The following is a 15,209-nucleotide window of genomic DNA, read 5'->3' on the forward strand; positions in this document are numbered from 1 at the left end:
GAGTCACCATCCTAGGCTCACCCACTTCAGCCCCCCCCCTCCCCCTGCCGTACACTTTCACTCGCACATGCAGCATGCGGCGCTCGGTAACGATGTTATCGCCCTTGGACTTTACACGAAACATGAGGGCAACGGTGACGGCAGGAGTGTGCTTGGACTGTCCATATAATTGCTATCGCAGAAATATAATAAGAGTGTCCGCCAACTGAAGCGTCTTGTGGCCCATTACTTGCCGCAAAGGAAGAAGTAGCAAAATCTAACTTTTCTCATGCAAGAATTCGCTGCACCGCAACGATGTATTTTCTTCCTTTTCGGGGGTGCGGGCACCGAAATTTAAAAGAACACCCAAGGAAAATATGATGGCCACATTTGAATGCCTACTTTGCGCATCTAATGTGGCTATCAAAGGAATATCGAAAAAAAAACGTGAGACGCTTGGTCAACAGAGAACCGTACCAGTACTCCTCGGTATCCTACACCGGCGAGCCAAGACTTTCCGGAGAGTTTGCCCTCAAGCAAACGCGGTGCAATTCGTTGAGTCCCAACAGTGATGGCGGCAAGGAACCATTGTTTCTTTCTCTCGTCTGCTAGCCAGAAAGCGTCTAAAACTCTGCCAGGCGAAAATCCACTCGGCCAGAGCAAATCGAACAAGCACCCCATTGCGCCGCGCGGTGGTCAGGGCAACACGAGAAAAACATATGCCTCTGGCTGGCTCTGACAGCTCGCGGGTACGGTAGCAAGACCAAAAAAATATTGAAGACGCTCAATGTGTCCTCGCAAATAAAAGTCAAAGTAGGAAAAATAAATAAGAGCGTAGTTACCTTGGCTGGCTTTAATGTCTTAACCTGGATGCTTTAGCGTAGGTGAAAAAAAAATAGATATTTTTTATGTCACATGACGCCGCAAATGAACCAACACTACGCTTTGTCTCATCGGACGTCGCTGCGCGCTTTGTCAACTTGTCTAATAGTGTGTTGATTTGGCTTGTCGTCCCGTTGTATGTTCCAATGCAAGACTTTAGAAAAGTCAATGCACCTTTGACGTCAAATATTTATAACAGCATTAAACCCACAAATTTCCGCAATTAAACATCTAAAGCACTACTTTGGTAATGTCAATGCACCTTTCACATCAAAAGTTTATGAGATTTATACCCATGAAGTTTCGGAATTAACATCCATTCGCTCTGTATATTTCGCAGCCTCCGCGAGAGGCTTTGTCATCAAAACGCCACTGAAACATTGTGCTCGGATAGGGCTGCTTGCGTTATGTGACTTCCGGCGCACGGGCGTTTCCCCGAAACCCAGCCCGAGTTTGCGATTTTCGCGATGAAATTCTTTTCGAGCTTGAAAAAGACATTCTAGACAAAATCAAGAATGATTTCTGGTGCCGGGGGTTGCTTTGGTCTGCGGTGCATTGACAGCACGAAAAAATTTCGGGGGTGGGGGGCTGAAGCCCCAAAAGCCCCCCCCCCCTTCGGCTATGCCCCTGCCCTGCAGGAATATTCGTACACCGTATCCTGCAAGGACGGCCGTCTACACCTCGATCCGGACGTCTTCTCTCGCCATCTAGATGACATGCCTGATGTCCCTGCGACCGATGGCTCTGCTTGTGCATTTTCGCCTTCAGCGTTCGCTGACCTCGCTACCGAAAAGCGGCGAGATCCAAATATACGTGGATCATGGACAAGCCCACATCTGCATTAGGCTATGCCTTCCTTCGCACGTTCTAAGTCCAACATGGCGCTTTATATTCGGACAGCATGCACCCTTGCATACCTCACATGCTGCTTGTCATACCAGTCGTCATCGGATCACGGCTATTTCCTAGCTGCATGTTGTACCAAGTTCCTGTCACCTCGGCGAATCTCGGACGTGCGACCGTGTTTGGCGACGATTCCTTCGGTGTAGTCGATACCGATCTGGCCACCGCTATGTCGCTTCTTGTGAGTTATGTCAGCGCCCGAAGACGTTCTCTATGTGGCCTTCCGGTCGACTCCAAACAAGTGCCGCTCCTGCGGACCCCTTCTATCGCGTTGGTGTTCTCCTCCTGCGACGTTTCCCCACATCTGACTCCGGTAATAAGTGGATTGACTTCACAACGAATTATACAACTCGGTTTGCGATCACTACAGCCACTCCAACCATCTGTGCAACAAACGTAGTCGACTTCCTGTTGCCCAACATCATTCTTCACCATGGATTCCTCGTCAACTTCTTACCGACCGCGGTAACTATCTCAACGTAGTTGTCGACGACTTACTCTTCTCCTGTTCTTGCAAACATAAACTTACTATTGAATACCACCCGCAGACAAACGATCCTACTGAACGGCTTCATCAAACAATAACAGACATGCTGCCCATGTATGTTTCTGATGTCCATCGTGACTGCGATAGTGCTCTCCCTTTTGTCACATTCACGTACAGTTTATTGTTGTACAGCAGCGATCTCGTATCAGTTTTTAATAAAATGCTGTCTATTCCTCAAGAGTTCGTGTCTAAGTATGCTAGCTACGTCATTGCCCGAGCCGAAGAACGTGCCAAGTTGCTCACCGCCACGTTTCTGTTTCTGACAACAAGGATAAATGCACTTATGACAATCTTTACAGTGGTGGCGACAATGTTTCCGAGAATCTTGTCCTTCTATGGTCTACAACCAGCCACGTCGGCCTCTAGGAAAAGCTAATGTCTCGCTACTCCGGTCCTTACCGAGTCCTCCGACAGGTAATCGACGTAACGTACGATACCTCTCCGCTCACACCTACTTCTCGCTCCATCAAAAATTCCCATGACGTCGTTCATCTCAGCCGCCTAAAACGCTACCAGTCCTCTTCTACCTAAGAAGCACCCAGACGCCACTTCCAAGCAGAGCGGGGAACTATGTTACATTGCTGTGCACACCATTGAGGAAATGGAGCACGAGCTTGGGGCTGTACATGACGCTTCAGTGATTGGCCTGCTGTGGACTTGTCTCTCTGAATTGTGTACATATTGTAAATATATTTCCTGTCCTGCTTCTTTGCAACAATGTGATGTATGTATGAAAATGTTTGCATATTATATCCAGCCCGTCTGTAGTCTACTGCAAAATTATCATTTCTTTCTATAACATGTTGCTATTTCAGCTCATATTTGTAACTACAAAACCCGACTTCATATAGCCTTGCGCAGGGTTCATAGGCCACTGGCACCAAGAATGTTTCGCTTTACTTAGATGTCTACTGGAGTTAGTCAAGTCTGCCTGTTTTTTTTCTTCTACTGCGAAGCTTTCGTTCGGAGAAAGGAGTTTGAGCTTTCTTTATAAATTCGTGTTACTCTTTTGCTAGATGACAATCATGAGATTGCCAACCTGAACATTCCCAATTGCACTATGTGCTTTTGAGACAATTTTAAAGAAAACAAGCAAAAAATATACTTTACCTTTTGGAAGCCCCTTGACAGGATTCCGAATAAATTTCGTCTTTATAATACCCGCAGCGCTTCTCGCATTCCAAGTCACAAAAGGTACGTGATGTGTCAATGTACTTGCCCCACTGAAACACTTCGCATTGATCCTTTCCTGCAGCGGAAGAAATTTATGTGTAGAGCGTATAAGTATCTACTTTTAATTCAGAAAAAGAAGCCGTACAGAAAGAATCCTGGCGTAAATCATGCGCTGTGGCTCTCCACAGGAGGTCACAATCAATGCCTAGGCCTGACCACGAAAGATGACTGGTTGCCACAACCGACTTCACGTTGCCGCCAAGGGATCCAAACAACGTCAAATCCATAAGTAGTAATCCTAGTCAGAAAGTAGCGATGATAGGATCGCTGTTCTCCAGCTGCTCTCATGTCTGCGATGACACTCACCAGCACTCTTTGACACACGAGGCTCGGGAGGGGCATCGCACAAATACAGCAGCTGTGCCCTACAACCCCCGGGTACACAGGTGCATAGGCTGGTCCGCCGCAGCAGCTACGGGCTGGTTATTTTCACTGCGTGTCTCTGGCTGAGCGCCAGTCTCCACCAGAGTATCATGACTGCCTCTGGTCGAGACCACTTCTCATCCTAAGCAGTCAGAGAAGCGGCTACCAAAGTAATCAACGATTGCACACATTGAGGGTGCACCCGACCTGTCCCTAGATGACAGAAGGGAGACGCTGCCTCGCTCCTTCGTAGTGACATACTCAAATTTCAGCGCAGCCATTAGCCTAATGCCACCTTACGAGGGGATGCAACTCGCTGAAAAAATCCAAGGTGAAAAACAAGGCTCATGGCATGGTTGTTATATAAGCTACATTGCGGCCCTCGTGTGCACATCGGACGCAACATAGCCAAGATGTTTCAGCGCAAACATATCTGACCCCTGTTTCGAGCTACGAAATGCTCTCATCTCCGTATTGCACACTGTTCATCACGAGCCATTCATTTTTTCCCAATGTCTGGGCTTCATGGCAACAATAATGCGGTATTCAGACCTCACCCATACAGAGCTCAAATAGCAGCGACGTGTGGCGGTGGTCCTGTGAATAAGGCGCATTGCGGAGCTTTAGTCCATAATTGTGGGCAAAGGCTAGAGGAGGCACCGAAATAAGGCTTGGACATTGCAGAGCGCGCGCAGTGACAAAGCACACAACCCACGAAATCAGTGTTTTCCAAGTCTATTGAGACCTCGTCGCCTTGTACCTAAGCTGACCAAAGTATACGGAACATCGTGGCACCCTCTGGATCCTCCATGAGGCTGCTGGACATGTGGACGAGCGCCTCTGAAACCTGGTAATACCAAGCAGGGAAAGATGCACCTGACAAACGCGCAAAGCTTTTCCTGCTGTGGCGCAATGACATCCCCTGGGCTATTGGTGTTGCAGTGATGTCAATGTCAACAGCTGCACGCGCTGTTCACACAAGAACGCACCTACAAAAACCTAGACCAGAGTGTAACCGTCATTAATACCCACCCGAAAAGCTATTGTTGAGTGTTCAACGGCTCACCAACAACGGCCTCATGCCCTGGCCTAGTCGACTCCCCATTCCAGATTGCTGCGCGCTAAGTTGAAAACCGCACCAGAGAGTTACAGCGGGGCTAAGCGTAAATATTAGGCGCACGAGGCACGCCGGGCAAGAGGAAGATGAGGCAGGAGTAAAGCAGGTGTTCTGTGTAACCTGCTCTTGTCGGCTTCTCTCTCATACAATAGATATATCGTGCGAGCTTTATTGTGCGAGGGACGACGTCTACACAGTGTATCAAGCGAGATTCACTTCGACGGACGGAAAGCCATGGTGCGCAAAGAAAGAAAAGTCGCACCTGAGAACAAGCTTTCATCAGGAAACTCCTCAGGAGGCAGAAATATAAGGAATACAGTTGGGAAAATTAATTGAGTAGTTAGTGTTTAGCACATCTTCCAGTTCATGCACTTTGAAGCGTAATAATATTGCCGTAATTATGTAAAGAGTGTCCTAAAATTTTACAAGTTATGAATTCTTCGCAAGACGACTAAAATATGTTTGGAAGCTATATTTAAAGTCGAAAATGCATGTGTAGTAAAGGCTCAAGTGAATGTAATTCATTAGATTTATAAGAAGGATATACTGTACGCTTCAACATTGAAGTTGTTGAGGCATGTCCTTACAGTTCCACCTTTGAGTTTGTCATTGGCAGAAATGGTTTCCATGAATTCATCGCCACCCCAAGAAGCGTCACTTCCTCCTGTTGCGTTCTACGAGAACATTTTATTGTTCATATTCTCTCATCTGTTAACACTGCCAGAACAATTGTAAGCGAATTCAGCAACCACTGTAAGATATTTACGTTTTTTTCATCCACGCCGGTTGCTTAGGGTTCAAATCATGAAGTGGCTTCTTATTCATATGATATTTATTTATTCTGTTGCGTTACGATTAATGTAGTAACGACGATGCGCTTCGTGGATTTCATCAAGTGGTACTTCATGCCAACCGCAGTACCTGTATTTTTTTTTTTTTTTTGCTTCGGAGCACACGAAATGAATTGCTTATGAACATACTTAGGGCATCTACAGTGAATGGTTTTCATGGAAAATGAAAACAACAAAACGAGAGTAGCTAAAACTGTCGATTACGTCCATCCATGTTAGGCTGTTGAAACGTCAAAGTAAGCTTATCAAACACTTCTTCCGAACTCCGGAACCGACTGCCTTCAAAGCTTTCAAATAATATCGAAACAAGGTCAACAAGGAGCTGGAGCAGTACAAATTACATTTTTTTGTGATTTTATGCGATAATGTCAAGAATAATAGCCCTAAAGTCCTAAAGCAGACAATTACCTAGCCCTTTTCTAAAGCAAAATATAGGTGCTGAAGGAGTTTGTGTTGGGAGGCCAGTTGGTAAGATATATATTTTTGTAAGCTTATACTGCACTAGGAATGAGACACCGAGGTAGAAGAAAAAAGGACAAACGCATACTAACAAGTGCTTATTGAAATCACACAATGCCGCCTCGTCAAACTATGTACATGCCGATGTCAAATCATAACCGCGTGCCAATGGAACACTCCCTCGCCAAGCCCCTATCTACAGCAAAACTTTTTTTTAAGAAGATATAGGCGGTAGCAAAGGGGAGCTCCCAATTGATGGTGAATTCGTCTTTGGCGAGCGGTTAGACGGAAAAAAAATGCAACTGATGTTTCATAAGCTTTACACTGTCACTAGGCCCACGAGAAGCCTCAAATTACGACTAGAACAAAATAACTGAGTAATATTCACGCGTGTATTCTATACAGAAGACAAGGACGATGTGAGCATTAACGGACTCCGTCTAGTGGGTGGCTGAGATTAGGTGAGGACGAAGAAGACTTGCCTCTGTTCCGTTTGTATTTGAGCAGGTTGTCCTGCTGTTCTTGAAGAACGTCTCCCTGTCTACTGTCCGCGTTGTACCGCGACACTGGTGGGGGTGTGGGGTACTGAGTTCGCCTGATGCTCCGGAGTCCTTCTGGGAGTCATTCATCTAGCCCGGACGCATTGTCACCAGTTCCGACACCTGCGCATTGCTTTAGTCGTCGACTGCTAGGCTTTGCCCCGGAATTTTCCCCTCTTCAATCACCTCTCTCCGGGAGCTGCGCACATCTCGCAATGACCGATACCAGCACACCGCAAGCACCCCAAAGCAGCCGGTTTCCCAGTCCACAACCGGGAACCGTTCTGCGTCCACTGGCTCCAGATCGCTATCGCGGTGCACTCTTCGAAGACATTGAAGAGTGGCTTGACAAGTATGAACACGTCGCATATATTCACCAGTGGACTGAGCAGCAAAAGCTTTCCCACGTCTATTTCTCCCCTTGACGACAGTGCCCGTACTTGGTACGAGAACCGTGAAGCTAGCCTGACGACATGGAATGACTTTCGGCAGGAGGTCACGAATACTATTGCAAGTGCCGACCGACGCGACCGCGCCCCGCAGATGATAGAGCAACAACCTAATGAGTCGGTCACAATGTTCGCCGAGGACATGGCCCGCCTCATTCGTAGAGCCGACCCGAACATGACCGAAGCTAGGAAGTTTCGCTACCTCATGCGATGCGTAAAAGAGCAGTTGTTCGTGGGGCTTGTGCGGAATCCACCAGTCACCGTCGCTGACTTTATCAAAGAGGCTACGGCTATTGAGCGGGCCCTTCATCAACGGTGCAGGCAGTACAATCACCTGTCCACCACCACTGCAATCAATGCCGCCGCAGGGACTGCCGAGTATCAGAATTCCTTGCGAGAGAGCTTGTCAAAGAGGAAGTGCAAAAGATTCTGACACCAAAATTGGATAGACCCGTAGTATCAAGCGCCGAAGTGGTGCGTGATGAAATCAGGCAGGCGTTTCCGGCAGCCGATCTTCAAGATCACCAGCGTCCCATGACTTACGCCGCCGCTGTCCGATGTCCACCACACGTCACAACCACACCGCCGTATCACCAGCCTCCGACAGCCGCTCCTTTGTCGCAGGCGCAAGCGGGTGCTTCGAGGCGCGCACTGGTTATGCCTCTGCAGTCACACCAGCAGCCGTCGTTCGCCGCCCCTTGATCAACGCCACGCAACGACGCTACGGGACGGCCGCAATTTCGGAGAACCGACGTATGGCGCACCGTCGATAGGCGACCACTTTGTTTTCACTGCGGAGGCGCCGGCCATATTTCGTAATTGATGGCATCGCGACACATCATTTCGACCTCATCTTCCGTGGTCCTATGGTCGACAAGCAAATTATAATTCCATGCTACGCCACGACGACGCTACTTTTCGGGAACCTGCAATAGCGCACCGGAATGACGAATCCGTGCCCAATGATAAGTCTGATTTCGGCCATCGGTCGCGTTCTCCAACTCCTGCACGTCAGATGGCTTCACCTACTGCACATACTTTTGCTGACCTCAGAGGACGAAGGTCGCCCAGCCCACGCCGGGGAAACTGAAGGCGGCGACCTCTGGGGGTAAGGTTGCAGGCCCGCAACAAGACAATAAAAAGCCCCCTACAATTCCGCTGCAGAACTCTCTGAAGGTGACAAACACCGCAGAAATTGTGAGCGCCGACATTGATGTTTTGGTGGACGGACAGCCAGTGACAGCGTTAGTCGACACTGGTGCCGACTTCTCTATAATGAGTCAGGAACTCGTCCTCCGCCTGAAGAAAGTAAAGACACCATGGACGGGACCTCATATAAGGACGTCAGGCGGCCAATTACTGATGCCTACTAGAAGATGTACTTCTAGAATTAATAACGAGATTCTTCTTTCGTGGGCGCTTTCATCGTTCTGCTTGTGCGCTGTAAAGATTTTATTATTGGAATGAATTTTCTGAAAGAATATGGCGCCGTAATTAACGTCCCGGAACGCATTGTGACGTTTTATATGAGTCCTGGTTGAGTCTATTGGTTATCGCCGCAGCACCACTCCTTTCGGCTAACAGAAGACGACGTTGTCATCCCACCTCGATCATGTACCCTTGTTTTGGTAGCATGGGACATACCATTTCATTGCGAAGGCGTTGCCGACCAAATAACCACGTTGTTGTTCACTAATGGTATCTCGGTCGCACGAAGAATTGTAAATGTCACCGATGGGCGCGCGAACCTGTTGCTAACAAACTTTAGCACAGAGCAACGGCACCTTCGGAAGGGCATGGCTGTGGCTTATTTTGACTTTGTTGCGGATGTCCGCGGCTGCTTTTCACTACTCGAAGAAGGGCCTACGCAAGAACCAGCTTCTGTACTTGACGTCAGCGCTGCTTTGTCGCCGCACGAACGGGAGCGGCTTCTTACACTAATGGCCAAATTCAGCGACTGCTTTGCGTCGAAGTCCAGCGTCGGTCGAACACCTCTAACAAAGCACCGAATAATTACAGAGGATACGGCAAGACAATTCACAAAAATCCTTATCGTGTTGTTCCCAGAGAACGTGAAGCCATACAACATGTGACAAAAATGCTTAAAGACGATGTGATCCAACCATCAATGAGTCCGTGGGCATCTCCTGTAGTTCTAGTCAAGAAAAAGGACGGCAGCTGGCGTTTCTGTGTGAACTACCGAAAACTAAATCAGGCGACAAAGAAAGACGTGTACCCGCTTCCCCGTATAGATGATTCACTCGACAGGCTTCGACACGCACGTTACTTCGCTTCAATGGATTTAAAAAGCGAATATTGGCAAATCGAGGCAGGCCCGAGAGACGTGAAAAAACTGCTTTTGTGACACCAGACGGCCTATACGAATTTAAGGTCTTGCCTTTCGGCTTGTGCTCTGCCGCTGCAACCAGTGGCGTAGCCAGAAATTTCGTTTGCGGAGAGGGGGGGGGGGGGGCTACGTTGCAGCTCGGCATCCTCCTTAAGAGGAAGTTTTAGCTTGGGTGCTCCTATATAAATACATGTAGAAGGGGAATTCGTTTTTGTCGGCAACCACTGCACCAAATTTGACGAAGTTTGTTGCACTTAAAAGAAAAACTTGGGGGGGGGGGGGGGGTGGAGTTCTAGTGACTGCTGGATTAGAATTTTTCATTTAGGTTGTCAATGTTTCATTACAAATTGGCCAAAATCGCAAATTTTCAGAAAACAAAACTAAGTTTAAAACGCTGTAACTCCACAATGACAAATGGTATCACAATTCTGTGAATTTAATGTTATAGCACATCTACAGCGGACAAAATTTATATGTTATGCATGAATCCATAAAGTTTACTATTATGGAAACACGGCTTTTGCGGAACCCTTGTACACAACGTAACTAATTCACGTAAGATGCAAATTGACGTACCAAATTTCTCCGCTTCGACTGTTATAATAGATGCCGTTCACAGAACCGCGATAAATATTCTTGATGCAGAGCTGTTAGTTTGTACACGTCGTACTCCTAATTTTTCGAACCTTGAAGTTTTTTGAAATATTTGAAACGAAATTGAGGCCCTAAGTCGAAATTCCGCTTCCAACAGACACTACAATTTAACTTCATCTCTCAAATGCAGCAAATTTCATTAAAAGCCATTCAGAGGTTATCTCAGAAAAGCGTTTCTGCGTTTTACAAGTATTTGAATAAGCCATGTCGGAGTGGAGCCAGAGCTAAAGATTCCTCTTAAACAATTTGTCGAGTGATCAAATACATGAATAATAATTGCAGTGCCATTGCCAAAGATGCTGCAAACGAATTCTTGAACGCTACCTACCATAAAAACAAGTAAAATATCTCACTCTTCATAAAAGCATATACCCGTATGTGCCAAAATTGTTGTCCAAAATAACTGATATCAATGCTTCCATTTTTTCGTCTATTTAATAAGTAAAGAAAATATCACCCGAACTTTAGAACCAGATCAGTTAGACACCAGCAAAGCAGTGCATGCCGCTGATATGAAAAATGTCAAGGCCATGAAATGAACAAGTTGAGGACAAATATGTTATTGAAACTTTGTCATTCAAGAACCGTGTTTACATTCATATACGTATGGAATGGCCAGTGGAAAGTATCAATGACGCTGGGATTTGTTGCAATGTATTACGCAAGAGCAGCTGTCACCGGTCGTGCATCGTGAGTAATTGCACCGAAATTATAGTCGCAACAGAGAGCACGTATAAAGAGCAGGATTTCTGCAACATATACGAGGGCGAGTCAAATAAAAGTGAGCCAATGCGAATATATGAGCAACGGGGTATATTATTTAAAAGTAGTGTCTATGAGCATTTAAAATTTGACCCATTGACTAAGGAGACGCGTGATTCCGGTCTCATAAAATTCCTTGGGTTGCTGCTTCAAAAAGTCTCCAACTGACTCTTTCACGTCATCGTCCGACACGAATGTGGTTTCCTTGAGATGTTTTCTTTTCGTTTGCCCCAAAATGTGGATGTCGCAAGGCGACAGGTCTGGGCTGTGTGGCGGATGTTGCAGCATTTGCCACTTGAACGTTGCCAGTTTTGTATTAAATACATAAGAGATTTGGGGATGGGCTCTTGTCGTGGAGCAAGATGACCGCATTCGAAAATTTTCAACATAATTTCTTCTTGATTGCAAGACGCAGCTGTTCCGGCGTTTCACAGTATCGGAAACAATTGATAGTCTTTCAAGACTTAGCGAATTCTATCCGTAATGGTCTCTGACGATCGAAAAAAAAGTCAACAACACTTTTGCGGCGGAAATGATGGCCTTTGCTTTCTTTGGGTGTGGTGAATTCGAACGTTTCCACTGTAAGCTTTGCCGTCGTGTTTCAGGATCGTAGTAGTGGCACCATGGTTCGTGCCCGATCACAATTGCAGACAAGAGGTCTTCTCCGTCTTCTGGCGGTGGAACAAAATCTTGGGCATCCGTTGCGCAAAAAAATCCGATGACAGAGATGTTCATGAATTATGGCGTGAACCGAATCGTGACTGCAGTTGAGACACTCTGCCAGTTCATCGATGCTTATCCTCGGTTCTGGTCTCATCACGTCATCAAATTTTGCAATTTTGGTAAGGGTGATTTTACGATGGCTTCATTCCCGTGTTTTATAGTCTTTGCAACTTTCACGTCCTCCTTTGAACCGTTTTCTCCAACGCTTCACAGTGGCCAATGAAATGCGATGTTCAACGTACACAGCCGCCCGTATGGCGACTTATTTATTTTTCCGAAATACCTTGAGCAGTCAAAAAGTTCACGGCACCCCGCTGTTCAACCTTTGGAGTTTCCAATATGTCACGCATCCTTGTTCAACCGAATGTATGAGAGCATTACAGAACATTTATAATCACACCTGGGTGACACTTTTGTAAATGAGACATCCCTCTCTTCTCCGCACATGCCTCGCAGATAATGAACCGAACCATTATTGCGCGGGGTAGGTAGGCTCACTTTCATTTGACTCGCCCTCGTATATTAGACATGCGACGATACAATGGGATGTACAAACGTGAAGATAGAGCTTGATAAAGGGCAAAAAAGTTTCACTGGAAGCAAAGTTCACCGCACGTATACACAAAATCTCCCAACACGATGTTTAAATATACGTATAAGTCTCCAATAAATGCACGTATCTAAGAAAAAGTCATGGTGTACAATGCGTCAGACGAAGCAAATAAACATGTTGCACAATCACAGATCCACAGAATCCTATATACAGCCCCCATTCCACCCACTCCCCCCGATGTATGGCGTGCGACGGAGGATGACTAGCTTGCTCTCCGCTATGCTCCTTTGCGCACACAAGACTGAGTCACCATCGTCGGCTCACCCACTTTAGCCCCCCCCCCCCCCCCCCTCCTGCCGTACGCTTTCACTCGCACATGCAGCATGCGGCGCTCAGTAACGATGTTATCGCCCTTGGACTTGGACGAAACATGAGGGCAACGGTGACGACAGGAATGTGCTGGGACTGTCCATATAATTGCTATCGCAGAAATATAATAAGAGTATCCGGCAACTGAAGCGTCCTGTGGCCCATTACTTGCCGCAAAGGAAGAAGTAGCAAAATCTAACTTTCTCCATGCAAGAATTCACTGCGCCGTAACAATGTCTTTTTTTTTCTTTTGTGGGGTGCGGGCACCGAAATTTAAAAAGAACACCAAAGGAAAATATGATGGCCACATTTGAATGCCTACTTTGCGCACGTAATGTGGCTATCAAAGGAATATCGAAAAAAAAGAACGTGAGACGCTTGGTCCACAGAGAACCATACGCATACTGCTCGGTATCCTACACCGGCGAGTCAAGACTTTCCGGAGAGTTTGCCCTCAAGCGAACGCGGTGCAATTCGTTGAGTCCCAACAGTGATGGCGGCGAGCTACCATTGTTTCTTTTTCTCGTCTGCTAGCCAGAAAGCGTCTAAAACTCTGCCAGGCGAAAATCCACTCGGCCAGAGCAAACCGAACACGCACCGATGTGCGCCGCGCGGGGGTCAGGGCAACAGGAGAAAAACGTATGTGCTTTGGCTGGCACTGGCAGCCCGCGGGTAGGGTAGCAAGACCCAAAAAACTGAACACGCTCAATGTGCCCTCGCGAATAAAAGTCAAAGAAGTAAAAATAAATAAGAACGTAGTTACCTTGTCTGGCTTTAGTGTCTTAACATGGATGCTTTGGCGTAGGCGAAAGAAAAATTGATATTTTTTGTCACATCACGGCAGAAATAAACCACCACAACGCTTCCTCTCATCGGACCTCGCTGCGTACTTTATCAACATATCTACTAGTGTGTTGATTTCGCTTGTCCCGTTGTATGTTCCAATGCAAAACTTTAGAAAAATCAATGCACCTTTGGCGTCATATGTTTATAACAGCCTTAGACCCGCAAACTTCCGGAATTGAAAATCTAAAGCACTACTTTGTAAATATCAATGCACCTTCAACATCAAAAGTTTATGAGATATATACCCATGAAGTTTCGGAATTGATATCCGTGCGCTCCATATATTCTGCGGCCTCCGCGAGATGCCGCGGTCAGCCCGTTTGTCATCAAAGCGCCAGTGAAACTTTGTGCTCGGATGGGGCTGCTTGCGTTATGTGACCCCCGGTGCATGGCGAAATCCATAGCGTTTCCAAGAAAGCATGGCGTTTCCATAAAATCAAGCCCGAGTTTGGAATTTTCGCGGTGAAATGTCTTTTCGAGTATGAAAAAGACATTCTGGGTTTCCGGCGCCGGGGGTTGCTTTGGTCGGCGGTGCATTGACAGAACGAAAAAATTTTTTTTTTGGGGGGGGGGGCTTAAGCCCTATAAGCCCAACCCCCCTCCCCTGGCTGTGCTTTCAGGCCTGAAATGGAAAACCTGCTTAGTGTACCTCACCGACGTCATCGTGTTCTCCGCATTATTTGAGAACCTCTCGACCTGCTTGAAGCGGTTTTCCAGTCCATGTGGTCCGCCGGCCTTACCCTGAAACATGAGAAGTACCACTTGGGCTTTGCGGAACTACAGTTTCGTGGTCACGCCATCTGCCACGCAGGTGTCCGCCCGGATCCCGAAAAAATTGCCGCCGTCGCACAGTTTCCCGTACCCTCTGATAAAGAGGCTGTCAGGCGCTTCCCCGGGCTCTTTGCCTATTACCGGTGGTTTATTGCAGACTTTGCTCCTATTGCGTCCCCATTAACTCGCCCAACGAGAGACGACGTTGTTTTTGTATGGGGCGAGGAAGAGCAAGGTTTATTCAGCGACTTGCGGAAATGTCTCCACACACCTCCAGTGTTTGCTCACTTTGATGAAACCGCACCTACATTGCTCCATACTGATGCAAGCAATGTTGGCTTGGGAGCTGTTCTTGTGCAGCAGTAGGAGGGCACCGAAAGAGTACTTGCCTATGCAAGTAGAACACCCTCATGCACAGAGGCTAAATACTCCACGAATGAGAAAGAATGCCTCGCCGTAGTATGGACGGTTATGAAATTTCGCCCATATTTGTATGGCCACCACTTCACAGTTATCAGCGACCACCATTCACTGTGTTGGTTGACAAGCATTAAATATTCCTCGGGATGACTGGCACGTCGGAGCCTACGGCTGCAAGAGTTTGACATGACTGTGAAGTACAAGTCGGTGAAACGACATACGGATGCTGACTGCCTGTGTCGATCGCCGATAAAGTCGTCTGCTCCACCCGAAGAAGACTCGGCATTTGTTTGTGTTCTGGACACATCCACCATCGCGCAACAACAACGGGATGACCCTGAGTTGCTTGAACTCATCAAAAACTGACTGTTGGACTGTTGTCGTTTTGTTTGCGGGCGAAAGTACCTTACAAACGAAACTTTTCTTCAACCGGGCCCCTCTA

General features: G+C 47.1%; 1 protein-coding gene across 2 annotated transcripts in view; it reads right to left on the reverse strand.

Annotated features, from left to right (window-relative positions):
- The window catches only part of LOC129384663 (uncharacterized), an 82,128-nt gene that overhangs the window by 15,341 nt on the left and 51,578 nt on the right, over positions 1 to 15,209 (reverse strand). For both annotated transcript variants that reach the window (XR_008612341.1, XM_055070264.1), the window contains one exon: positions 3,422 to 3,560. Coding sequence is in view for 1 of the 2 variants with exons in the window: in XM_055070264.1 (XP_054926239.1) it covers positions 3,422 to 3,560 (139 nt within the window). In the remaining variant the exon portion in view is untranslated. The remainder of the gene's footprint in view (positions 1 to 3,421; positions 3,561 to 15,209) is intronic.

Source organism: Dermacentor andersoni, chromosome 5 (genome assembly GCF_023375885.2).
Source record: "Dermacentor andersoni chromosome 5, qqDerAnde1_hic_scaffold, whole genome shotgun sequence".
NCBI lineage: Eukaryota > Metazoa > Arthropoda > Arachnida > Ixodida > Ixodidae > Dermacentor > Dermacentor andersoni.